The 27538-nt window shown below is 41.6% G+C and overlaps 1 protein-coding gene across 3 annotated transcripts in view; it reads right to left on the reverse strand.

Moving 5' to 3' along the window:
- grm2a (glutamate receptor, metabotropic 2a) overlaps positions 1–27538 on the reverse strand; it is a gene marked incomplete at its 3' end in the record, with an annotated part of 44000 nt that overhangs the window by 4145 nt on the left and 12317 nt on the right. For all 3 annotated transcript variants that reach the window (XM_083772142.1, XM_083772144.1, XM_083772143.1), the window contains exons 2-4: positions 13035–13304; positions 9972–10539; positions 5944–7016 (exon numbers count right to left, since the gene is read on the reverse strand). In XM_083772142.1, the coding sequence (XP_083628268.1) occupies positions 5944–7016; positions 9972–10539; positions 13035–13304 (1911 nt within the window). The remainder of the gene's footprint in view (positions 1–5943; positions 7017–9971; positions 10540–13034; positions 13305–27538) is intronic.

Below are 27538 nucleotides of genomic sequence, written 5' to 3' on the forward strand. Positions count from 1 at the left end.
TCGTCTTACACAAACATTAAATTCTCATTGACAATGAATGGAGAATTTATACGTCATAATATGTAGACGAGCAAATCGTCTGTTTTCCTCCTACACATTGTCCCATTGACAATGAATGGATGATGTACGATGATAAGAGCGCCCCTCACTTCACGCGGTGTGAAGTTTTAATGCAGAAAATAAGATAGATCAGGTATAAAGTAAAGGAGGAAGAGATCAGTTAAGGATTGTGTGGCCCCCGAAGCAGCATCCAAGAGAGGTGTAAATTAGCTGTTTATTTGACTGGTAGTCAATATTGCCAGGCCTTCTTTCATTGAATCCGCCCGCATGCACACCTCGATATATGTGCCGTCTGGTGTTTTATTTTCAAATACACCCCCGTTTTGTCTATAACCCAGTATCGCATGATGATGGGTGGCAGGGGCATTTTCCAACCGTCCCATTTTGCCACAGCAGGTTTCTGATATTCCTTTGAATGCTAATGATGGTATTAACGTGAGGTTGGCACCGACTATTGGGGCAGTTGAGTGGACACATTGTTGTTTTATGCAGGCTTATTATTGTACATTTATCTCTCTACCAGGCCGGAGCTACTGTATATAGCCGGGTATAAACCAGCCCGGTCGCGGCATGAACTCACATTATCATTTATTTGGTCTTTTGCAGACCGGTCGTCTGTCGCCCAAGCGCTGGGTGGGTCCGTGGGGGTTCAGCAGAAACCAAGGAGTGGATGAGAGCTAATCAGCGTCTGCGCTCATGCAGGGCCCTGTGATCTTAGTCAGCGGAGATGCAGGGAGAAAACGTACGTCTCTCTCTCTCTCTCTCTCTCTTTCTCTCTCTCTCCTTTTCACTTGATTTTATCCCTTTTGCGATATCATCCACCCCGTCACACTACATGCCCTGTGCCCCGTCACACCACGTGCCAGTTATTGGGTTGGGACTCCAGATTCAAAAGAAAATAAACAATACCTTGGAGTGTGACATTTCTTCACGGCACCTGGAGACCGAGACAGGGTAAGATGTAAAGGTAGAAAAGGTTTTGTGTAGCCTTTATAACCTCAGCAACGCCAGGCAGGCACACATGATGGGAGGGGCCACACAGACACATTCTGTTCTTTAAATCAGAAATAGTTGTGAATAGAACTAAAGATGAGGACAGCATATACTGCATAAGAATGAGCCGTTAAGTGGTTTTAATAATTCAACAAGATGTTGCTTAGGAAGAGCAGAAGGCAAGAAATCTGCCTTTGCAGAAAAGACTCCTTCAGATGAAAAGGGTTGTGTTGGACAGGGTACACACGTGTGGAGCATGGCTACCATGGTCCTATACCTTCAGATGAAAAGGGTTGTGTTGGACAGGGTAGACACGTGTGGAGCATGGCTAACATGGTCCTATACCTTCAGATGAAAAGGGTTGTGTTGGACAGGGTAGACACGTGTGGAGCATGGCTAACATGGTCCTATACCTTCAGATGAAAAGGGTTGTGTTGGACAGGGTAGACACGTGTGTAGCATGGCTAACATGGTCCTATACCTTCAGATGAAAAGGGTTGTGTTGGACAGGGTACACACGTGTGTAGCATGGCTAACATGGTCCTATACCTTCAGATGAAAAGGGGTTGTGTTGGACAGGGTACACACGTGTGGAGCATGGCTAACATGGTCCTATACCTTCAGATGAAAAGGGTTGTTTAGGACAGGGTACACACGTGTGGAGCATGGCTAACATGGTCCTATACCTTCAGATGAAAAGGGTTGTTTAGGACAGGGTACACACGTGTGGAGCATGGCTAACATGGTCCTATATCTTCAGATGAAAAGGGGTTGTGTTGGACAGGGTAGACACGTGTGGAGCATGGCTAACATGGTCCTATACCTGCCACTGCTGTTGTGTGCATATCTTCAAAATTGAATTATTCCCCAAGAGCTTCACTGGGGATACTGCCTTAATTTAGACCTGACATCGACATTTAAAAAAAGTCTTTTAAATCCTGAAGGTTATCTGAAATACCTACGTTTCTGTCAGTGGTATTCAATATTTCATGTCAAGGATCCCAAAAATTATATTTATATGTATTCGGCTGCCGATCCCCATCTGAAAATATGTTGTTCCAGCCAGGTTCCAGCAGATTCTTCAAAAATAGCAGACCTACAAGTTCGTAGCTCGGCACTCCAAGTTCGTATGAGCTTGTAGATCTGCTATTTTTCAATAGCTACAGTAACATAACGCTTAAAGCCACCAAAAGGGGTTCCCATCCATGTATGATGTGAGGGCAAAATGTCCACTGTGTGCATACTGCATATGGTCATTTAATTGCGCTTTGTGTTATATGTTTATTGTAGAGCTTTGTACTGTATATTTGGAGTCCTTGGGTTTTCCAGACTCACACTCGCTGTTGTGTAGACGAGTAAAGAAGGCGAGGAGCTAGGGAACCTGTTGCTTTGTTTTCTCCAACATTAACCTAATTTACCAAGCATTGCTCGCTCTTTTAATAATTTAAAAGAAGTTATGGCATCCCAAATCACAGCATTCACACGTATCAAACACTGTTCAAGCAAATGTTTGGTCGTTTTTTTAGGCCACCACAATGCTTTTCCAATGGGAGTCACATGGTTTGACCAAACATTTGTGTTTGATTGCTGATTGCTGGTGGTGTTCGACCAAACATTTGCTTGATCAGTGTTTGATACGTGTGAATGAGGCCTGAGCTCACACTATGTTGACAATATCTGCCACTGCTATATTGCTTGATTGCTTTATTGGCTGTTGCCCCATGCTTCAAAGGCACACGTCGTTTCTTCATTCAACTGTCCAGGCAGGTGTGAGGATGATAGCACTGATGATTGGAAGGATGTTAATCAATAAAGGATGACAAAGCCGTAACAGGGATCAGTGGTGTAATACATTTACTGTACTGTACTTTTGTATTAGGTATTTTTGATATACACAGGATTAATGTTTGTCTTGTTTGTTTTGAAAACGCCATTGACAATGAAGGGAAAACTTACGTCATAATGTGTCATTTCATATTGTCTCTTTATTGTTAATGGCGTTTAATGTTTGCACCGTTTGTTTCATATCACCATTACATCACCTAATGAGTTAGACTTTCATATAGCACCCCTCACTTCACACAGGTGTGATTTTTTTTACTTTACTATAGTATTTCATGAAACACGGACCAACCTTTCCTCTGTTATGAAAATAAAAAGAACATTTCACCTACTCACCAATACAAAGGCGAGTTGTGTCATTAGAAAGCCTGTATACTTTCCGTAGTGGACGCTCTCTGAGCCCCCCACCACGTAAAAAAAGTATAAAATGTACTTTTTGGCCAGAAAGGGATTTGTTTTTCCGCCCTCTACCGATATTGCCAAGAGAGAACCCTCATAGAGAAAACATTTCCCCCGGTGAAAAATAATCCCTTTCTGGCCAAAAAGAAAATGTTATACGTGTGGGGGTGGGGAGGGGCTCAGAGTGCTTCCACTAAGGAAAGTAGGCTTTCTAATGGCACAACCCGCCTTTGTATTGGTGAGTATAGGTGAAATGTTATTTTTATTTTCGTAACAGAGGAGAGGTTGGTCCGTATTTCATGCGAGCCAGGAAATAGAACGGTCGCATAGCCTCAATGCAACGGCAGTAAAGTGCAGGAGGCTATATGGACCAGAGCTAGTTGTGAGGCTGCAAAGTAGCTGACATGAAATCACATGGATAAGTCAATAGCACATCGCTTTTTTTCCTCCCTTCTTTTTTGTATTTAGAGAGAGAGAGAGAGAGAGAGAGAGAACTCATTATGTTGACAGGATGCTGTTGTAAAGATTACTGATATTTGTCACACCAAATATGTCACCCAACAACAGTGTTTTCACAGGGGTGCGGGGAATGTTTCACATCGGCAGCGGGCTGTTTAATCAGCTCTGTTTGCTGTGGAGATGAGATGGCCAGCCCTGGCATCCGAGCAGGGCCCCTTCCCTCAGGGGACAGCGAGGATATCCTCAATATTTCATATTGCAATCAAATGTGTTATTCATGGCTCAGTGCGTGCAATTTAGTTTGCTTTAACATTTCATGAAAGGCTCAGAATTTATACCTGGCCGTTTGGCAGGAGACCTGACGGTAACATATCAAGCTGCAACAACAGCATCTGAACAAGGTACTGTATACAACATGGGGAAACACAAGCGATGCCAGATTTATTCTCTGTGAGTGGCGGATCTACAAGCACGCAACACATTAAACGTCTGCTATATTTACGGTGCACGACAACAGCGAGCAAGTATAAGTAATCAGACTCACGTCTCCGTGACTGTGGTGGAAACTCACAATCTTTTGCCGTATATTGGCCAATTCAGTCGCTGCCTCCAGTAATGATTTATTCATATGGCAAAGTGATGTTTTGTGTCCATGCATCTGATGAGCCCGTCGTGGTATACTGCAGGCCCCCGCCTTGGGGCCCGGAGGAAGTAAAGGGTCCCTGGGAGCCATGCTGTGGTCCCTGGACAGCCAGGGGACACAGCTGGGACTCTATTACACTCCACTGCACACGGTTATGCACAGCGACATGTAGGTACGTTCACTTCCCATCATGCATTCTGTTTCTCTAGAGGTCATTGTGTCAGGGGATTTCTCTCTCCCTCTCTCCCCACGAGACCCCCCCCATCACCCTCCCTCCGCCCCCACCCCTTCTTCACACCTCTTAAGACACTTTTTTACGAATGGGATCATAAAGGTATCATTTAAGTAAGGGTTAATTTAACTCAACTCAAATTCAACCAAATGGACCCTCCCCCCCCAGTGTCTCATGCATACGTTTATCATTTTACATGTGATTGAACACCTTTTCCTCTTTTCTTCTTGCGTGTTCATTGTCTTACATGCTAAAGATTTCCTCTTTTCAGATTTATATCTAGGACATCTCTATGTGAAGGTCAAATATTCCCTGAACTTAGTATTGTGTATTGGTGCAACAAGGATGCATTTCCCCCACCGCCCACCCTTTTTTCCCCTCACTGTATATGTTTCTTTTCCCTTTTTGCTTCCTTTATGATGAATTCCTGTTCTGTTCTTTGACTACCGGTATATAGAAGTGTCTATTTGTACGTCTCTAAATGTTTTGATTAATTGAACAAGGTGGACCCTCTTGTAAACAAGTGTAATGCTTAATTGGGTTGTTCACTCACAGTTAACAGTCTTTGTATTGAGTTTGTGCTTGAAATGTACTGTAATTCTGCAAACTGTTAATACATATTTCAATCAATCAATAAAAAAAACTCCTATTCTCGAGCTAAAAACAAGCCCTTTTCGCAATGCGTCATCAGATTTGCCCTGGCGATGCTGACCGCTACTCAATAGCAATCAGACGATGGCACTACACTATGTGCTGTCAAGAAATGATTCCACTATTTGTTTGTTGTTCATTTAAAGATGTTTACCCCGTAAAACATGATCATCAGGTACTATGATTAATTTATACTAGGAAGAAAAAAAGTGTACAGAAAGTGTTAAAATTATGTTTTTATGTGGCCACACCCACCAGTTCATTAAGTATACCTGGTTTTGTGGCACCACCCACCTGACCACACCTGGGGGTCTATTAAGAGTAATATTTTCTAACCACACCTGGGGGTCTATTAGACTAGTAAAGCTAACTCCATAGACACATACAAAACAGAAAAATAAAAAATCACGGAACGCCATCTTTAATCAAAACGCATCTCGGGGCCCAGGCCGTAGCGTAACGGTCTGGGCACCGGACTGGTGATCCAGTCGCGGTGTGCCGCGGGTTCGACTCCCGGACCCGACACGGCCTTTACCGCATGTCATCCCCCCATCTCTCTCCCGTTTCCTGTCAGCCTACTATCTGTCCCTTACAAAATCAATAAAAGGCGTAAGCCGCAAAAAAAAAAAAAAAAAGAACGCATCTCGGTAACGTGACAACTTACCCGGTAGTCGCTGGCCGTGACATAAAAGATGGGCTGGAAGGCCAGCCAGATGATGCAGGTTGTGTACATGGTGAACCCTATGAATTTGGCCTCGTTGAAGTTCTCCGGGCACTTGCGAGTCTTGAAGGCGTAGACGGTGCAGAGGATGATGAGGATGCAGTTGTAGGTGAGCGACACGAGCATGGAGGAGTCTTTGCTGTTGCACTTGAGGGTGACCACGTCCCTCCTCTCGGGGCTGACCTCCTTCCGGACGCCCGGGGTCTCAATCAGGAGCCACACCACCACCACCACCAGCTGGCAGGAGATGAGCGCGCCGCAGATGGCCACCTGGGAGGCCGGGCTGATGAAGCGCGGCCGCTGGGCGCCGTCCTTGACGCCGCTGAAGATGCGCGCGATGCGGTTGGTCTTGGTCAGCAGCGCCGAGTAGCACACGGCGAACGAGGTGCCCAGGCCCAGCCGGCGCAGCGTGCACACCGCCGTCGAGGGTTTGGCGATGTATATGAACGTCATGCAGTAGCACATCAGCACGCCCAGCAGCAGGATGTAGGAGAGCTCGCGGCCGCTCGCCTTCACCACGGGCGTCTCGTTGTGCTTGAGGAAGAGGCCGACGACGAAGAGCGTGCACGTCATGCCGAGGCAGGAGATGGTGACGGGCCCGACGGCCCATGCGTCCTCCCAGCGGATGTACTCCTCGGGCAGGTCGTAGCAGCCCGTCAGGTTGGCCAGCGGCCACTGGCCGAAGCTGCAGTCGGCGCAGTTGAACTCGTCCTGCAGGAACTGGAAGGACTGGCAGGGGATGCAGATCCAGCAGCACACGTCGCCCGGCTGCATGCTCTTGATCTCGTTTTTCCGGCAGGGGTCGCTGCACTGGGAGGTGGGCGCCGCGTGGCCGTGGCCGGCCCCCCAGGGGATCAGGTGGGTGTTGAGGGTCAGGTTCTGGGCCCAGTAGCCCACCTTGCGGTACACGTAGCGCCGGCCCTCCTTGTGGTAGTGGAAGATGTTGTAGCGGCCGAGGCTGTCCCCGAACGTGTCGAAGCTGACCATGTTCTCGGTATCCGCCGGTCGAAAGGGTGCTGACGAGGAAAGAGGAAGAAAGGAGAGAGGATCGGGGTCATCTCATGTAATCATGTAAGACTGAAGTGTCTTTACGCTTCCTCCGATTGCCTCTGAGGCTGAATACATGATAGCAGAACTCCAAAATTAAACAGACAGACTTTTAGTTGTAATGTGCTACTTCAGGCTGCTAATGTGTTTTGGCATAGCAGCTGTGATAAAGGCAAAGCACGTTAGTGTAGTATAGTTAATTAGAACAATAATATATTTTCTTTTTGGAGTGCCACTCTGGTGTGTTCTTTGTGGGGGTTTCCCCCCCCCCCCCCAACTATAAACCGTTAACGATCTGTAATCATTATGTTCAGTGTTTTTACATTGATTCAATTTGACAGTGTGGATTGATTGATCCTTCCTATAGCGCTAATAAAGTTATGTGGACAGCGAGCTACTCGTCAGGCCACATTTCTGAAAGGACAACCTGGTATTTGATCATTTGACATGCCTCTCCCGACAAGCTATTGCTCCTGGCCGCCCCAGATTGAGACGGGGACACAGCTGCACATTGTGGATCTACATAATTGAAGCCAGAAAGGGTCGTTCTGCTTCCTTTAACCACATTTTGCGGCAATTTACTCTGGAATGAGAATTTCACAGAGAAATTCGGAAGTTGTTGAAATAGTAACTGCTTGTGATATCTTTAAAAAGAAAATCCAAAATGTTCCATTTCTAAATAAACTTGGGGCTGAAATAAACAGCTATAGCATTTTAGATATTATTATAAATGACTTTTTATGTTGATGCAGAGCACTGAAATATTTTCTTTTAAACATGGACAGCTATTGAACCTTCTAGTACAAAGTGTTTCTTCACTAGTTCGATCCAGAAGAACACAGTTTGCTGGCCACTGCTATCATGAGGTTCATGAGGTTATATTTTTCCCTTCTTCTCTGGAATCCTGCCTCAAGACCAGAGGTAGAAAACTGTCATTCCCTCATCACTAGAGACACATTCATCAGCAGGAACTGGGGATGGCAATTGAAGGACTGGGAAGTCTGGCGTGGCATTGTGAAATCCATAATCTCGACCGCGGTCGAAAGAATTATGATGAATACAAAGTAAGGATCATATTTGGCATCGATCGTTTACATCGATTTTGACCAACTCTTTAACGTGCTAAGAACCTGAAGATGTCCTGCATCCCTGAGGTAACCGGGTCATTTCAGACATGTAATACAATCTGATCTTTTCAGATACAGTAGTACAGTACAGGTATTTAATTAAAATCAGCTGAGAGGGCCCAGGCCGTAGCGTAACGGTCTGGGCACCGGACTGGTAATCCAGTCGCAGTGTGCCGCGGGTTCGACTCCCGGACCCGACACGGCCTTTACTGCATGTCATCCCCCCATCTCTCTCCCGTTTCCTGTCAGCCTACTGTCTGTCCCTTCAAAAATCAATAAAAGGTGTAAGCCGCAAAAAAAAATCTTAAAAAAAAAAAGAATCTGCTGAGAGCAGACATGCAAATCATAACCACATCACATTGGCATAAACTCCCTAACCTCTACAGATCGGGTTTACACTTTGTTGCTTTATCAATATTTGAATTCTAACAATGAGACAGACAACTATAAGCTTACTTACAGTACAAGCAGCCAGCACTTTTGATATCTATATCATGTTATCATCCATGACAGTCTGTTCATTCATATGCATAAGATACATATTTATAAATGTTAGTGTTGTGAATCATTTGCTGGTGTTTAACCCATTTAGACCTGTTAACGATTCTACAAATGTCTTCTAAATCCTGACAGTTTTCTGAAAAACCCATGTTTCTATGTCAGTGGTTTTCAAACTATTTCATGCCAAGGACCCACGCAGAATTATATGTATTTGGCCGCCGACCCCCATCTGAAAATATGTTGTTCAGCGACCCCCCCAGAAGCAAAGATTTTAGTTAAAAAGGTTTTATTCAAAATTTGCGCCACATTTTCACGATTAAAAAAAAATAGCAGACCTACAAGCTTGTAGCGCGCCACTCGGTGGCGCGCTATGAGCTTGTAGATCTGCTATTTTTCAATAGCTAAATTATAACATAATGTTTAAAACACCAAAAGGGGTTTCCACCCAAAATGGATTAAGCAATAGCATATCAATGACCATTATTTTGAAGACGTTGCCCCAGTGTGTGATCTGCCTCTATACAATGCTCAGGTTGAGGAATCCTCCCATAATTATTTCACAGTGAGAGTCGAGATGCGTGACAAAATGAGCCTCCAAGCGTGAAACCACTCCAGCAGTCGTTTCATCTTTGCAAATTGAATCATAACTAGGTCTTATTATCGCCACTGTGATGTGAAAACATCTCGTCTTTCGCCGTTTCCACATTTAAAACGAATTGGTGCAATGAATCTAAATTGATGTAATCAAATCTGTCAGCATGCATGCAGGGCATTTGGCAAGATATCATTATTGGGATTTATTTAACGCATTCTGGGCGGGAACCCCTTTTGGTGTTTTAAAGCATTGTTATACTTTAGCTATTGAAAAATAGCAGATCTACAAGCTCATAGCGCTGCACAGAGTGTCGTGGTATAAACTTGTAGGTCTGCAAATTTTGAAAAATCGTGAAAATGTGGCCCAAATGTTTGAATATATTCTTTCAGAGCGAACGTTTTTAACTCAAATCCTTGCTTCTGGAACAACACATTTTCAGATGGGAGTCTGCAGCCAAATACAGATAATTCTGGGCGTCCTTGCCCTGAAATATTGAGCACCACTGACATAGAAACATGGGTATTTCAGAAAACTGTCAGAATTTAGAAGACATTTTTTTAATCTCGACGTCAGGCCTAATTGGGTTAAAGGGAACAGGCATGGGAAAAACACATCATGAATAAAATAAGCAATCTGGAATGACAATTTAGATTTTTCTGTCATATAAAAAATGTGTATTCACTCAGCAACACTTTACTCACCATCAAACTTGACCTTGAGAATGTAGTCCCTGTAAAACTTCCGTCCGTTGCCCGGCTTCAGGGCCTCACAGACCTTGGTGGAGTTGGGACACAGGGCCTGTCTCATGTTGTGCAGAGCCGTGGCCATGGCGTAGACGGCGTTCACCACGAACATGATCTTGGACTCGGGCTCGAACGGGACGTCCCGCAGCGAGTGCCTGCCGCAGCTCAGGTCGTGGAGGCTGCATTGGAACTGGTTCTCCCAGAACTCCCGGAACCAGGGGTTCCGCGTGTTGTTGTACGGGTGCAGGCCCGTGAAGTAGTCATTGAAGTGGGGGAGCGGGTACGAGGCCAGCTCGATGGTGAAGGCCCCGTCCGCCACGGCCTCGCTGCCCCTCACCACGCTCTCCTGCGCCCCCCAGCCGTCACTGGCAACCCACGTGAAGGAGACGTTCATGCGGTTGGCCGCCACCAGCAGCTCGCGGGCGTCCTCGCTGCGCGTGAACAGGATGACCACCTTGGCGTTGGACTTCTGCTGCAGCGAGCGGATCACGTTCTCGTAGCTAAAGCGGCTCATGGAGCGGCTCACCTTCAGGGGGTGGGGAAAAAAAGTACTCAATATTTTAGTAAATAGTCAAAAGTATCAATACCGCAATGTAGATGTACTAACGTTACTCACAAGTAGAAGTGCCGTATTCAAAATTCACTAAATTGTAAATCGTAAATCATAAATCGTGAATCGGGTTTGATAAATCGTAAATCGGGTTTGATAAATCGTAAATCGGGTTTGATAAATCGTAAATCGGGTTTGATAAATCGTAAATCGGGTTTGATAAATCGTAAATCGGGTTTGATAAATCGTAAATCGGGTTTGATAAATCGTAGATCGTAAATCGGGTTTGATAAATCGTAGATCGGGTTTGGTAAATCGTAGATCGGGTTTGGTAAATCGTAAATCGGGTTTGATAAATCGTAAATCGGGTTTGAAAAAATCGTAAATCGGGTTTGATAAATCGTAGATCGGGTTTGGTAAATCGTAGATCGGGTTTGGTAAATCGTAAATCGGGTTTGGTAAATCGTAAATCGGGTTTGATAAATCGTAAATCGGGTTTGATAAATCGTAAATCGGGTTTGGTAAATCGTAAATCGGGTTTGATAAATCGTAAATCGGGTTTGATAAATCGTAAATCGGGTTTGGTAAATCGTAAATCGGGTTTGATAAATCGTAAATCGGGTTTGATAAATCGTAAATCGGGTTTGATAAATCGTAAATCGGGTTTGATAAATCGTAAATCGGGTTTGGTAAATCGTAAATCGGGTTTGATAAATCGTAAATCGGGTTTGATAAATCGTAAATCGGGTTTGGTAAATCGTAAATCGGGTTTGATAAATCGTAAATCGGGTTTGATAAATCGTAAATCGGGTTTGATAAATCGTAAATCGGGTTTGGTAAATCGTAAATCGGGTTTGGTAAATCGTAAATCGGGTTTGATAAATCGTAAATCGGGTTTGATAAATCGTAAATCGTAAATCAGGTTTGATAAATCGTAAATCATAAATCATAAATCGTAAATCGGGTTTGATAAATCGTAAATCGGGTTTGATAAATCGTAGATCGTAAATCGGGTTTGATAAATCGTAAATCGGGTTTGGTAAATCGTAAATCGGGTTTGATAAATCGTAAATCGGGTTTGATAAATCGTAAATCGGGTTTGGTAAATCGTAAATCGGGTTTGATAAATCGTAAATCGGGTTTGATAAATCGTAAATCGGGTTTGGTAAATCGTAAATCGGGTTTGATAAATCGTAAATCGGGTTTGATAAATCGTAAATTGGGTTTGATAAATCGTAAATCGGGTTTGATAAATCGTAAATCGGGTTTGGTAAATCGTAAATCGGGTTTGATAAATCGTAAATCGGGTTTGATAAATCGTAAATCGGGTTTGGTAAATCGTAAATCGGGTTTGATAAATCGTAAATCGGGTTTGATAAATCGTAAATCGGGTTTGATAAATCGTAAATCGGGTTTAGTAAATCGTAAATCGGGTTTGGTAAATCGTAAATCGGGTTTGGTAAATCGTAAATCGGGTTTGATAAATCGTAAATCGGGTTTGATAAATCGTAAATCGGGTTTGATAAATCGTAAATCGTAAATCAGGTTTGATAAATCGTAAATCGTAAATCATAAATCATAAATCGTAAATCGGGTTTGATAAATCGTAAATCGGGTTTGATAAATCGTAAATCGGGTTTGATAAATCGATTTACGATAATTGTTATTCTTATTAAGTCTGTACATTATTATTTTCTAATGTGAAGCCCGGTTCCTACTCCACCATGTAGGGGTGCCAAGTATTTTCTTCTCCCTGATTTATTGTACTTTTGGTTAGTTAGGTTAGTTAGGGATTTAGAATTGTATTTTTGTTTAACTCTCTGTTAGGGTCTTAGTTAGGGGTAAAGACGATCCCCATTTCTTTTTGGGGGATATTTCCATTGAAAAAAACAGTGTAATATTCAGGCCAATAGGGTACTTTACGCCACGGCTGACCAGTGTTGTTTTTTGCAGCAAATTTTGATTTTAGTTTTAGTCATAGTCTCTTGAATATTTTTCATTTAGATGTAGTCACCTGGAATGTTTTAGCGTTTGTCTAGTTTTAGTCGACTAAATATCATAAGATTTTAGTTGATTAAATGTACAGTTGATTTAGTCGACAAAATTTTTGGCGGGCCTTGATGCCCGTAATGGCTGATTTTACATTTGCGGAAAATAGCAGATCTACAAGCTCACAACACGTCACATTGTGAGCATGAAGATCGGCTATTTTCAGCATGCAACAAAGTGTAAAATGACTTATACTGGATCTCTTGTCCACTAGTCCCTTCCTAACATTTTACTGATTTTAGCCTAGTTTTTTGTTGACAAAATAGTCAGTATATTATTTAGTAGGCCTATATAGTATAGTATATTTAGTTTTAGTCATCATAGCTTAGTTTTTATTCAGTTTCCATTTAGTTTTCGTCAGTGGAAAAAGGTAGTCGACGAACATTATAGTTTTAGTCGACGAAAACAACACTGCGGCTGACCTTGGCGGACGTGGCGATGCAGATGTGGCGGGCGCGGGCCTCCTGCTGGAAGGCGTCGATGCCCGTCTCGCCGTAGTCGCCCTCCGACGCCACGGTGGACACGTAGGTCCAGTTGAAGTAGCGCAGGATCTCCGCCATGGCCTTGGCCTGGTAGAAGTCGGGCGGCACGGTGCGGGCGAAGTAGTCGTAGCGGCTCTTGTCGCTGAGCTTGGCGCTGGTGGAGGCGTAGCTGATCTGGGGGATCTGGAAGAGCCGGAGCAGGTTGGCCACCTGGGAATGAAGGGTGTGTTTTATATGTATCAGTGGTGGGGGAAAAGTACTCACGTTTTCGTAATACTTAAGTAAAAGTATCAATATTGAAATGTAGAAACACTCTGTTACAAGTAAAAGTTCTGAATTAAGAATTTACTTGAGTAAACGTACTTAAGTGTACCAAAAGTAGAAGTACAGTACTTGACTAAATGTACTTTGTTACTTGACACCACTGATACACATCAGGTTGTTGTTGCTTTACTTCAACAACTCATCCAGTAACTATTTATAAATGATGATGAGTTTTCTTATGGTGGCGCTATTCCAGCAGACATTACAGTTAGCGTACAAAAAAATCCAATCCAATTCCTTGGATCATGTTTCAACTCCCCATATATATATATATATATATGCTTTCATGCCATGCACATTTTTCTTTTTTTTCCAATAACCTCCAGAAGCACACCAGCAAAAGCAATAAGGGGGTGCCACAAATAACCATAATGTCATAGAAACGTTGTTTCCCCCTGAAACTTCCTCATATCCTGATGGCTGCAAGCTATACAACTTACAAAGCACCTGGGTACGTCCACCTGGCCCGGTGGAGATATTTATAGATATAGTTTCAATTGACAGTGTGTATAATGAGAATAATTTCCACGACGTTGAAAGATCCTGCTTGTAACTAGAAGAATAAAAGGGAGATGGGATGCTCGATCGGAACGGACGGACAGATGGACGGAACACCAGATAATCTAAACCTTTCTTTTTGTGTGTCAGTGTCGTGATGCCAAGTGCAGTGTGCATAATAAGCAACAACTGGCTCTTGCTTCAGGCACTTCCCTGCGAGCCTAAGGGGATCCAGACTAATCACTACATCTACATCTAGCCACCATTCTCATAGCATGGTACCTTGAATTCCAGTAACATTCGTTGAAAAGGCTGAATGTTTTTTCAGAAAAACGTTAGGATTTAGAAGGCGGTTCTAGAATCAGCCGCAGGTCTAAATGGGCTTGCAAAGAAAAGGGGAGATGCTTCACCCATGCCAATATCCATTTAAACTATAGATAGTTATTTGTGCAGCCGCGCCCGGCAGCCGGCGAAAACTAGAGTTCTCAACAGGCCCGAAAATTAAGGCCCGGCCCTACCTGGGCCCTCATCAAACCCTGTACACTCAAGACACTGCCACCGCTGCCACCCTTAGATCTCCATATATGGAGCTGACCTGTTCTGAGTCTATTCCATATGTTGATCTGACCTCATCAAACCCTGTATACTCAAGACACACTCCATATATGGCCAGTGCACGTGACCTCGCCCGGTCGCTTCTCGCCCTCAGTATTTGTATGTGTGTGTTGTGTATTTGTATTATATATGAAATGTTTTATTTGTGTTTAGAACCCGCTCGAAAATGAGATTCTGCTATAAATCTGACCAATGCATTGAATCAGATTAACTTGAGTCAGCAGACTTAATTATAATTAATCATAACCTTTGGAGGAGGCGAAGCTTGAAGCACTTCATGGTGCAGGAGAGGCAGAGGTGTAATGAATGAGGAGAGGAAGCCATAGTTAAAGGGGCCGCCATGTTCAGAGCTTGAGCTGTGAACGTGAGCTGTTGAGTGTAGAAAAGAGCTGTGAACGTGAGCTGTTGAGTGTAGAAAAGAGCTGTGAACGTGAGCTGTTGAGTGTAGAAAAGAGCTGTGAACGTGAGCTGTTGAGTGTAGAAAAGAGCTGTGAACGTGAGCTGTTGAGTGTAGAAAAGAGCTGTGAACGTGAGCTGTTGAGTGTAGAAAAGAGCTGTGAACGTGAGCTGTTGAGTGTAGAAAAGAGCTGTGAACGTGAGCTGTTGAGTGTAGAAAAGCGTGGCTGATTTGGAACAATCAGCAAAGCTGTGATTGGTGTGAAGAAAAGCAGAAACAATCAGCAGACCGCTGATTACAGTCTGGCTCCTGAGTGTGTCCTGCATGAACTAACAGACTAACTGAACTATTGCAAGGCATGCAATATTGGAGGAGAGCTAAATTCAATAACCTCTGTTGTATATTAACCACTTAAGCCTCATACTGCGTTCGTCTTCGTACGGTGAATACAGAGAAAATTCTTGAAAATGTCATGATACACGATAAATTGCACGACGCATCTTGCCAGGGAGAAAGAGAGAACTATACAGTATAGGGAGAGGGAGGGGGGGCTGAGGGCAGATGTTAACATTTCAAAAGTTAGCTTCCCTTGAGGTTTCTTTAAGCTTGCCAGACACACTGATTATGCAGATAGGCTAATAAACATATTGCTATGTACCATCATCCAAAAACAACTCTCTCCTTAACCCGTTTTGACAACCTTCCTCAACATGTGGTGAGACAGCTGGTACGGGAGCAGCGTGTTTGCTCTCCTCGGAAGAAAGCAGACTGTAACCAATGTGGCAAACTGACAGGAGATATAAAGTAAGGCCTAATCTTTAGCCGGAAACAGATTCTCTCATATGAATCCAGTTTAATATTAAAGCTGTAAACTTTCCTCTTCTACGTACAACAGATAAGAACCCGGTTTCCTGCACAAGTTCTGAATTTGACCATTTTACCATTGTGCTAATAATAAGGTAATAAAGGGATAAGTTGAATCTTGAGGTCAAAAGTTGTCAGATCTTGTGTCTAGGTGCGACATGACCTTTGGCACGATGTCACAATAGAAGAGCAGGGAGACGAAATATAATCACCACCAATATGTTATATTGCATGAACGTACTCCACCATGCAGATTGGACAACAATTACATTGTTTTTTTCCACTTAATTTTTATTGAAGGAAAAAAACATACACAACTGACAAGACAATACGGAAAGAAAAAAGACAAAAAGTAAACGAAAAAAAGGCTGCATTTCTCATATTACAAAAAACTTTCAATGAAATCCAATTGCAATATCGCTAGGCTGAGAGAAGAAATTCCACTTTTCCCACTTTTTATAGAATTTATCCTCTTGTAGTCTAAGTATGAATGTTAGTTTTTCCATAGAATATAGTTCCTCAATAATGTCCATCCATTGATCTTTCGTTGGTGGGTCCTGCTGGCACCAGCGTCGTGTGATTGCTTTTTTACTTGCTGCTAAGAGGATCTTGATTAAATATTTATCATGTGTTAGAAACTCTTCAGGGATATTTCCCAACAATAGAAAAGAAACAGACAGAGGTATCTCAAAACACAGAATGGTCTCCAAGGTGGAATGAATGTCCTGCCAGTATTTCTGAATTTTAGGACAAGACCAGAAAATATGAGCGTGACCCGCTCCCTTGTGGCCACACTGTCTCCAGCAAGGCTGATCTGTTTTCAGTTGTCTCGATTTAATTTTGGGGGTAATAAAAAATCTCATTAGGTTCTTCCAACAGAATTCTCTCCACATTCTTGAATTGGTGGATGTAATTTGTGTATTGCACATGTTTGCCCATTCTTCTGATGTGATGGTAATCTCCAACTCTTTTTCCCAATTAGTTTTAATGTACTCTGTGGAGTTGACCCTAGCTGAAACCAGGGCATTATAAATACTGGATACTACTCTTTTGGACTCATGCTTATATGCCTGAATAAAAACCTGTATGAGATCGTTTGAGGCCACCGGCTCGGATGCCTTCACCTCCCCCATGAAGTACTCTCGTATTTGGAGGTATCTAAAAAAGTCCTTGTTATCTATGCACATACACATATCTTTCAATTGTTCAAAGTTCAATAACACATTGCCTTTCATGGCAGTACTGAAAGAGGAAAAACCATACCGAGCCCATCGTCTGAAAGTTTGATCATACACACCAGGCTTAAAATCTGGATCGTAAGCGGGCCACCTCAACACCCTGATTGTCCTCTCCATTTTGAACTGTTTCACGACTTTGAACCAAGTATTTAAAGTAAATATTGTGAATGGGTCTAAAATGTCATAGTATGACTTAGCCTGGTCTTTGTTCCCAATTAAAGACTGAATAGGGATGTTGATTGATTTAATTTCCAAAGCTTTCCATTTTGCCTCGCATTTATCATCACACCAACATATTAAAGGTCTTAATTGTGACGCATAATAGTAATCCCTCAAATTTGGAAGGGATAGTCCCCCTCTTTCTTTAGGGAGTTGTAAAGTTTGGAATCTGATTCTCGGTTTTTTTCCGTTCCAGATAAATCTAGATATCATTTTGTCCCATTCACAAAACTGTTTGGCAGGCACCTCCACTGGTAGAGACTGAAAGAAATATAATATCCTAGGTATAACATTCATCTTGACTGCTTCTATTCTAGAACTTAAGTCCAAGGGTGACAGAGACCATCTCTCAATATCTTTTTTAATTTGTGTGATTATGGGTTGATAATTTGCTTCATAGAGTTTAGATAGGTCCTTAGTCAACCTTATTCCCAGATATTTAATTGATTTAGAGTTCCAATTGAAAGGGTAAAGCTCTTTTGTTTCCTTTGAGGGCTTATAATTATAAGAGAGTATCTGAGTTTTATCCACATTGAGTTCATAGCCTGAGAACCGACCATACATTTCCAAGGAGCTCATTAATTTGGGGAGGCATCTATCCGGATTTTTTAAATAAATTAACAAATCATCTGCATATAAAGCCAGCTTCTGCTCCTCATCATTTATAGGGATTCCTTGTATTTGAGGGTCTTCTCTGATTGCCTGGGCCAGGGGTTCTATAAAAATGGCGAACAGTCCTGGACTGCAGACGCAGCCTTGACGGACGCCACGTGACAGAGTGAATTGGTTCGATAGGTGTCCATTTATTTTAACTCTTGCTGTGGGTTTTGTGTACAAAGTTTTGAAACACTTAATTGATTCTTCAGTAAAGCCAAATTTTTTAAGTATCAGGAACAGGAAGTCCCACGAAACAGTGTCGTATGCTTTAAAAGCATCGAGGCTTACTAAAATAGAGCTTATTTTATGTTGTTTTATGTGGTTCATGACGTGTAAAGTCCGCCTTATATTGTCTTGTGTTTGGCGGCCACGTATGAAGCCAGTCTGGCAAGTTTCGATGATCTCGGACAAAAAGGTGTTCATGCGTTGGGCCATGATTGAGGCATATAATTTATAATCAACATTCAGAATAGATATTGGCCTATATGAGCCACATAGGGCCTTATCTTTGCCCTCCTTAGGAATCACTGTTATAATTGCTTCGCTCCATGAGGGAGGGATTATTCCCTCCTTAAGAGTAAAATTAAAAGATGTCAGGAGTAAAGGCAAGATCTCAATCCGAAAGGTTTTAAACCATTCTGCTGGTAGGCCATCACTGCCTGGAGATTTATTTGTTTTGAGATTAGAAATTGCCTTATCTATTTCCTCTATTGTTATTTTGGCAGTCATGATTTTGTTTTCGCCTTCTCCAATACAGGGGAGGTCTAAGGAATCCAGGAAAGATGTTGCTGCTTCCTTATTCACTTGAAATGGTTGCGTATACAGATTTTTATAATATGTCTCAAAGGCTCCCTCGATATCATCCAGATTACTATAAATTTCTCCTGTTTGAGGATCTTTAATTTTATGGATTGCGTTATGAGTCTGTTGTTTACGTAGCCGCCTGGCCAATATTTTCGTAGCCTTTGGGCCTGATTCATAAAAAGTTTGTTTAATAAATCTGCATTTTTTCTCATAGTCATTCTTATAGACATCGTCAATTTCCTTTCTAATACCCTTAATCTGATGTAGTAACTGATTATCTTGCTTGTCCTTATGTTGTTGTTCCAATTGTTTTAATTTTGTGGTTAATTGTTGATGTTTGTAATCCTTTGCCTTCTTCAAAGTTGAAGCAATGGCAATCATCTTTCCTCTAAGTACTGCTTTAGCAGCATCCCATAGCATCACTGGATTCACCTCACCATTATCATTGTCCTGTATATAAGTTTTAATATCGGATTTGATGCTCTCCGTGAGTAATTTGTTATTTAGAATACCTGTATTGAGTCTCCATAGCGTATTTCTTGGTCTGCTGTCCAGATGTAAAGTCAAATAAACAGCAGCATGGTCAGATATATCAGTTGAACCCAATGAGCAATCTCTTATTCTATGTCTGTCACCCTTGAACATGAAAATATAGTCAATTCTCCTGTGTACAGAATGAGGCACTGAAAAGTGTGTGTAGTCTCTCTCGGACGGATGGAATTCTCGCCACACATCAAACATACCTGATTCCTCCAGTAGAGCATTTATTGTTCTTGTTTGTGGAGATGTTGTTACCGTTTTATTTGTTGTGTCCAATTTACTAAGTATATTATTTGCATCTGTTGCACAAATCAATATTCCTTCTGACTCTGTTATTATCAAATCGAAAATATGTTTAAAAAAAAGCTTATTACTCCCTGGAGGGGCATAGATATTCAGTAAAGTTACTACACAGCCCTCAAGTTTACATTTCACCATGACATATCGTCCTTCTTTGACAACAATTACATTGTATTCATCATAAAAAAGTGACATGGCTCTATACAGCACTGCATATTCTGGCTTCAGGGACTTGATAGCACCCTCTGGTGGCATGTCTCGTCTAATATGAATTTTAGAACTAGGTGTAAGTTGATTATAGAGACAGACAGGTATAGGATGTTTCATCTCATTAACATTTCTCAAGAAGACTGTCGACGGACCAGGAGAGCTTGACATGCATTTTTTAAACATTACATCTTGGTGTACAGCTCAGGACAAGCTCTGTATTGAACCAGCTGGATGCAACTTTCCCCGGTCTCCCCTGTTTTCCCCTGGCCAAATCATTGAGCAGTACTTTACCAAGACTGAATCAATGTGTCTCAAGTCGACCATGATAGATTGTTCACTAGTAGTGTTAGTGTAACACCCAAAAGCTTTGTTTCCATCCCTTACATTATTCAACATACACTTTGAGTTCCGTTATATAAATACTATAGCCTTCAAGCCATGAAAACGCCTCAGGGGCAAAACCACAAGACTCAATGTTATCAATTAAAATTCTATGATCTGTCATATCAAAGGCAGAACTATAATCTAATAGTAGGCTACTGCTTCCATCATGTTCTTCCCGGCAGTCTTTCATTGATTGTTGAGTGTGTCTGTTTTGGACACCACGCTATACATCGACAATATATCAATAGTCACAAACACACTTTACTTTAATGAATGAATTGCTGAATATTTAATGTCATTTCAAGCCTGGAGTTTGAAACCGATATGAGTGAAACACTCTAAAGGTTGGGGGCCACCTGATGATCTCTTCCAGGCCAAGGCTTTATCCTTTAGAAATGGAATATTGGCCCGTCTTGACTGTCCTCCGAGACGCAAGGTTACTCCGTGGTGAGATTGAGAAATAATACAACAAGAGAATGATAGCTTGGCACGCACGACAGAATGCAGCCTTGTAACTAACATGTACGTTTTATTTTTGTAGAAGACAAACTAATATTGTTTATGCCGTTTGCTTTGATTGAATAATTGATTGAACATGCACTCCGTAATATGATTTGGGTGTGTTCTAAATAAAGTGTTAGTGTTGATTATCGTGTATTAATCCAATTATAGTTAACCAATACTATTACACTAAAAAGGATAAAGATGAAGGGAAAATAGACCTTTTATAGTACAATAATGTTTTAAGTTTACACATATAAACAAATTACACAATAATCAACACAAACACTTTATTTTAGAATACACACGTCAAATCATATTACGGTTACCATTACTCTGGTCTACGTTACCATGCCTATGCTCGGACGCAAACGAGATTCACGTGCAGGGACAACGCTAAAACCGTCTTGACCCTTTGGTGTGGTTAGGGCTTAAGAAGGTTGGGGACCACCTGACCTCTCTTCCAGGCCAATAACGGATTTATTACAAATGGATTATAATCACATCATTGATATATTTACAAACAGTGCAGTTCTTGACCCAGAGGAAGGCCAACAGAGCGTACAGTAGCCTACTTTGTTCCACAAATTGCATCTGAGCAAAGCCTGACCTTGTGTCCTAAACCTGAGATCTGACACAGTCAGCATAATTGAGCGTGTGATGTGCGTTTCATCATATTTGCCTCATACGGTATAGCCTGCTGAAATATCTCAGCAATAATACCACTTCATCCTTGCGATGTCAGTGCAGGATCTCAAAGAAATCTATATTTAATCACATTTTAATCACTTTTATTGCGACTGAAGTTGGCAGTTAACTATGGAATGGTGCATTTCCATGGGATGGAGATCCCTGATGTCATTAATATTAAGCCCATATATGGAGATCCCTGATGTCATCAATATTGGCCAGCAACTCTACATCTGACCTCAAACCCTTAGATCTCCATATATGGAGCTGACCTGTTCTGACATTCTACATGTTGATCCTTCCCCATCCATCCTTCCTCTTCGATGTCTCCCTTTTGACTGATACCTGTCCATTTAAACTCTAGACGAGTTCTGCACGCCCGCAAATTAAGATCTTACCCCCCATGCCAAAGCACTCGCCCAGCAGTCTGCCGTCACCCAGGCGGATGTGTGCACACGACCTCGCCCGCTTCTCGCCCTCAGGCGTCTTACTGGTATTAATATGAATATGTGTGAATGGAAGGCCAACAGATTGGACACATATCGGAATTTAAATTCTAGATAGAGCACACTACAATGTTTTTTATTTAATGCAATATTTATTTAAAAAGGGTAGGCGTAATTAACCAAGAACTCAGCCTGCACCTTTTCAAGATTACGATTCAAATGGCTCATGATAAATTATGCATAATTTGTATGTGTGATTTGAGTTGCATAAGTTGAAAACATGGCCACAGAATGAACCTCAAAACACTCCGTGCTGTTGTTGCAAGATAAATTATTAGACAGTGGTTAATATTTCAAAAGTAATTTTCCTCTGAGGTTTCCCACGCACAGCAGAACATCACTGACAGTGCAGTTTCACAACAGTGAGATAAATCTAAACTCTTTGATTATAGGCTTAACATACTGTATAATGGATCATTGCTATTATCCAAAATGTCATAATTGTTTTAATGAGGCAGAAACAAAGGCCAAAACTCTATTTTAGGCAGCACAATAATCCATTATCTAATGTGCGGTGCAGTACTAACATCACAGAATCGTTCATTAAATCAGAACCAGCAGACCTAAGCCAGAAAAATAATTCCTCTTAATTACATCTATGATTTACACCTGTTATTAACAGTAGTACACAGTACACTACTATGACTGCTACACTGCTCATCTGGGGTGTCGATATAAACAAGAGAGCATGATAAAACTCAAGGTGGCGTACAGTGATAGTATGAGGCTGCTGCTACGAGTGCCAAGAAGCTCCAGTGCTAGCCATATATGTTTGTAAGTGTCAGGGCACCAACTTGCACAAAAGTTTTAAGAAACTTGATGTATAAATGTATGTGTAGAGCAACTGAGTCAGATAATTATATCATTACTGCTTTTACTAACCCTGTATACAGCAATATATGTGTATTTCTGTGATATGGATCTCCCTGGGTCTGAAATAAAGTATTGATTGAATTGAATTGAATATCAGAGTAACCCGATAACACAGTATAAGTTGAAGGAGCATATATATATATATATATATATAGTGATTTCTCACAACTGCCACTGTATCAGTGGCATAGCCACATATCTGTGCTTCATTATCTTTCCTCTGCCAGGTATAAATATCTCACCCAGCAAGAAGAGTGATTGCTTTTAATACAGTGCCAGGAAATTACATTCACCGCACTGAAATTATGCACACTTCTATACAGAACGGTGGCATTGTCTGGAATCTGGTAGAATATACAAATTAGAAGACAAAAATAAAAGGTACATTCCAGCATGGCCTTGTGGTGCATAGAGGCTATGCGTGTGACATCATCACACCCGGAAGTTATGCTGGAACGCATATACCGAGTGTCAAAACTCTATACCTTCTGGCCTCGACAGCCCATACATCCAAACAGAAAAGTCCAATCTGATTGTATTAAATGATGGTAAACCCACTAACTTTGCAGGTGTACGGAAAGCTTGAATTATCCTCAATTTCTATATCTGCAAAGTGTTTGTTTCATAAAAGTCCACCGTAGACATAATTATTATGGGCTACTTTCTGTCAAGAAATTCCGTGCAGGTGATTATTTTTCAGAGTGTTTGAAGCACTCGTTTTCAATAACGCAACGTCCTGCTGCCTCCTGCATTATGTGCAATTTAGCAACAGAAGGGCAAAGGAAATGTATTTGACTAAAAATAAAATTAACTAGAAATAATTTAAAGACTAGGCTCTGCAAGGTTACTTAGTAATAGCCTGGCACATTCCAACGTCACAGCAAAAAAAATAACTCTCACTTTGAATAGTGTGCTCTAATTGGTCACCCACAACTCTGGGGTGAGCAAAATGTAATTCAAATTCAAATTATTAATTTTTCCCCCCGTCTGGTTTTCAGGATAACTTAGCATGTTATGTATACATTTATCAGAAGTTGCAGGATCTGAAGAACACAGTTTCTTCTGTTAAAACCGATTCCACATACAATGAGTGGACGCTCTCCCTCACACAACGCTGACTTGTGCGGGTTTGCATTTGCATGGCTGTCTTTCATTTGGTTTTCAAATTGCTTTTCATGCTTTTCATGTTGTAAAGACTTTTAGGGATATTACTGTATAGCTAGCTAGCTACCCCCCCCCCCAGACTTTAACCCATTTTTGGCGGGAACCCCATTTGGTGTTTTAAAGCATTACGTTATACTTTAGCTATTGAAAAATAGCAGAGGCACTGAGTGCCGCGCTACGAGCTTGCAGGTCTGCAATGTTTGAAAACCGTGAAAATGTGGCGTAAATCTTTGAATATATTCTTTCAATATTCTTTTTAACTCAAATCTTTGCTTCTGGGGGGGTCCCTGGAACAACATATTTTCAGATGGGGGTCGGCGGCTAATTACATACATTATTTTTGGGGGTCCTTGACATGAAAATGTTTGAGAACGACTGACATAGAAACATAGGGTTTTTCAGAAAACTGTCAAGATTTAGAAGGCATTTGTAGAATCGTCCTCGGGTCTAAATGGGTTAACAGCCGCATTAAAGAAAACGATAAATATTCGATTTGTTCTCCCCGAAATACCTCATAGTAGTAATTAAATATCCTTTTCCCCCATTGGCCATTATTATTACATTGTTCTCAATCTTATTCATCATGTTATCGAAAACACTACACTTCAGGACTTTGCAGTGCCATTGCACTTACAGTAAGCTGCCCTAGTATGACAGCCTAAATGCAGTGGGGAAAAGTGAATATTAAATAAAAAATCACACCCGTGTAGGCTACTGTGAAGTGAGAGGCGCTAATATATTAAAGTCTAACTCATGTTGAGGCAAGGAAGCAACCACGGTGCTCAGGAGGTGTGCAGGTATAAAACATGTAAAAATAGTAAAAAGGTGCTCCTGGGATCAATCGGGATAACACATCGATATAGAACAAAGCGGAGATCCGGGCACACTTTAATGTTTAAAAGGAGGAAAACTTTATTGAACAGCCCTGATGAAGACCGCATGGGTCGAAACATGTCGGTTCGAAAAGGTTTTCCTCCTTTTAAACATTAAGTGTGCCCGGATCTCCGCTTTGTTATATCTAACTCATGTTGATTAGGTGATGTAATGGTGATCTAAAACAAACGGTGCAAACAAACATTAAAGGCCATTAACAATAAAGAGACAATATGACGTAAATGACACATTATGGCGTAAATGTTCCCTTCATTGTCAATAGCGTTTACAAAACAAACATTGAACATTAAACCTGTGTATTAATTAAGCCCCTCAAAAATAGACTTATCAGACAGATGCCCATGGCCAATATCTATATGGCATATCATGTGGCTGAAATACTGGCTGTGCCTTACAGTGGATATCCCCCGTATTGAATTAACACAAGAATACCAGAGAAGCCAATTCAAAGAATGTCCTCTAAATCTTAACAGTTTTCTGAAAAACCTGTGCTATTAATAGCGGTGGAGCTCAAACGTTTTCATGTATTATTATGTATTCCCCAGAAGGAAAGATTTGAGTTAATAATGTTCGCACGATTTTTCCAAGAATAGCACATCTGCAAGATAAAAAGAAATAGCAGATATATAAGCTCATTATAGCTAATCTAAAATGACACATTTTGGAGGGACATTGATTGTACTTTATCCCTACACAGCTCCCGCTTAGCAACACCAAAGAATAAAACAATACAGAAGGCATTGGAAATATGAAAATACACTAAGATGATTTAAGATAAACAAAAACATGAAGGCAGGAATGAACATTACATGACAGACAGACAGACAGACATGGCCAGCAAGCAGATACAATGGAGATTATAGTGTATAGCTAAGAGAAACAAGGATAAACTCAAAGACCGTCCAATTTCAGACAACATCAGGCCTGGCTTGAGATGACATGATTATTTGTTTTCCTACATGAAAAGCCCATCTGCTCGTCCCAGAAGAGAGGACTCTCAACGTGCCTCCAAAGCAATAACATGGTATTCCCAGGGCAGCTCACTGTCACTCATATGCAACTCTGAAACACACATTTATTTACTGTACAAACACGCATTAACAGGGAGTCGGGAATGCATGTGCATGTAATTATACTGTATGCAGAGAGAGAGAGAGAGAGAGAGAGAGAGACGGAATCCGTCCAACGTATGTGAGAGATACTTCTGGATCAACATCAATCTATTCCTTAAGAGTTCAGTTGCCTGGCAACAGCTTTTAAAACGCTCCGCCAGGTGGTAACATTAACTGTTCGCTGGATGCTTTGTGATCAGGGGGTGGATCATTCAAACGTGAATAAACAACACAAGGCTTTCAAGCACCCAAACTTCTTCCAAGCGGTATGTTTCATGTTCCAAACCATATTGTTATGTCTAGACCATGTCTATCAGTCTATGCATTGGAATGGAATGGGCTGATTCTCATTCATCATCTGTTTCAATTCTCCTTTGTGCCTCCCTTCATTCAGTTGACAATCAGTGGACATTATTACCTTTGGGATGCTCAAAAAATCCCCCATATTTGTTATTCGAGTGTTCAACCATGAAGCCTAGTTATAAATAGATATATGTATGGCTCGCAGAATTGACGCAGGAAATGTTTCTGACAAATACTTTTGTCAGAATGATATTCATTCATATATCGGCCATCAGAGGGGAAACATTAACAGAGTCGTACAGGAGGATGTGATGTACATATATTTAACAGAGTCGTACAGGAGGATGTGATGTACATATATTTAACAGAGTCATACAGGAGGATGTGATGTATACATATATTTAACAGAGTCGTACAGGAGGATGTGATGTACATATATTTAACAGAGTCGTACAGGAGGATGTGATGTACATATATTTTGACTACACAAACACCGAGGTTCTGCCGAGCCACTGAATAATCCAATCACACGTGAATTATGCATGATTTGGTGAAGCTCTTCACTTTTACCCATGAAATATGCATTTTCACCGCATGGCTTTACTGATACATTTCATCATTATTGAACTTTCTGGCATGCATTCTATCATGTGTGTACTGTGTATCTACGACGTTTTTTAAACCCCTTCATATGACTCATGTGTGTCCTCCAGAGATTGGCACCGGCGTCTACCTCCAGATGATGCTAAAAATATAACTGGTTTTGCGTGCATGATAATATTTGAGCTCTGCGACTGCCACTGTGGCTCGAGTGCGTTATTATTCTGGTCAGACGGTGAGAGAACTTTCAGCGTGTAAATGTCAAGCACTATGTTCATATCGATAACCATCCATAAATTCCCGCGTGCGCCCTTGTGCGTCTCTCACCTTTTGAAAATGTTAATATCATTCACCTCTAGATGACACGGCGTCACTAATTGGCGCGTCTCGGGGTCTTGCAGGGAATGTGCTAAAAACATTCCCCAACAGCAGAAAAGGCGAGAGGCTTTCATCTAAATATCCTTTGTTTGCAAGACAGGTTATGGCAGCCGGGTGCCACTGAGGATGAATTGATGATGTGCTCTGTAAAAAAAACTATAGGCATTGATTTCAGACAGGTTCTACGGTCCTGCCAAGTGTGTGTTCTTCTTAAAGACTCATGTGTTTATGAGCTGACATTAGACCCCTTGGTGTGGTTATGTGCAATGATGTCTTCCTGGAGGCTGAAACCTTGACAGTCAAACGTGCCAATGAAAAAAAACTGTGATATAGTGACATCACACTATCAGCCCATCCCCTAACCTAACCCCTT

The sequence above is a fragment of the Protomyctophum parallelum genome (genome assembly GCF_964188405.1).
Source record: "Protomyctophum parallelum genome assembly, chromosome: 8".
In the NCBI taxonomy this organism is placed as follows: domain Eukaryota; kingdom Metazoa; phylum Chordata; class Actinopteri; order Myctophiformes; family Myctophidae; genus Protomyctophum; species Protomyctophum parallelum.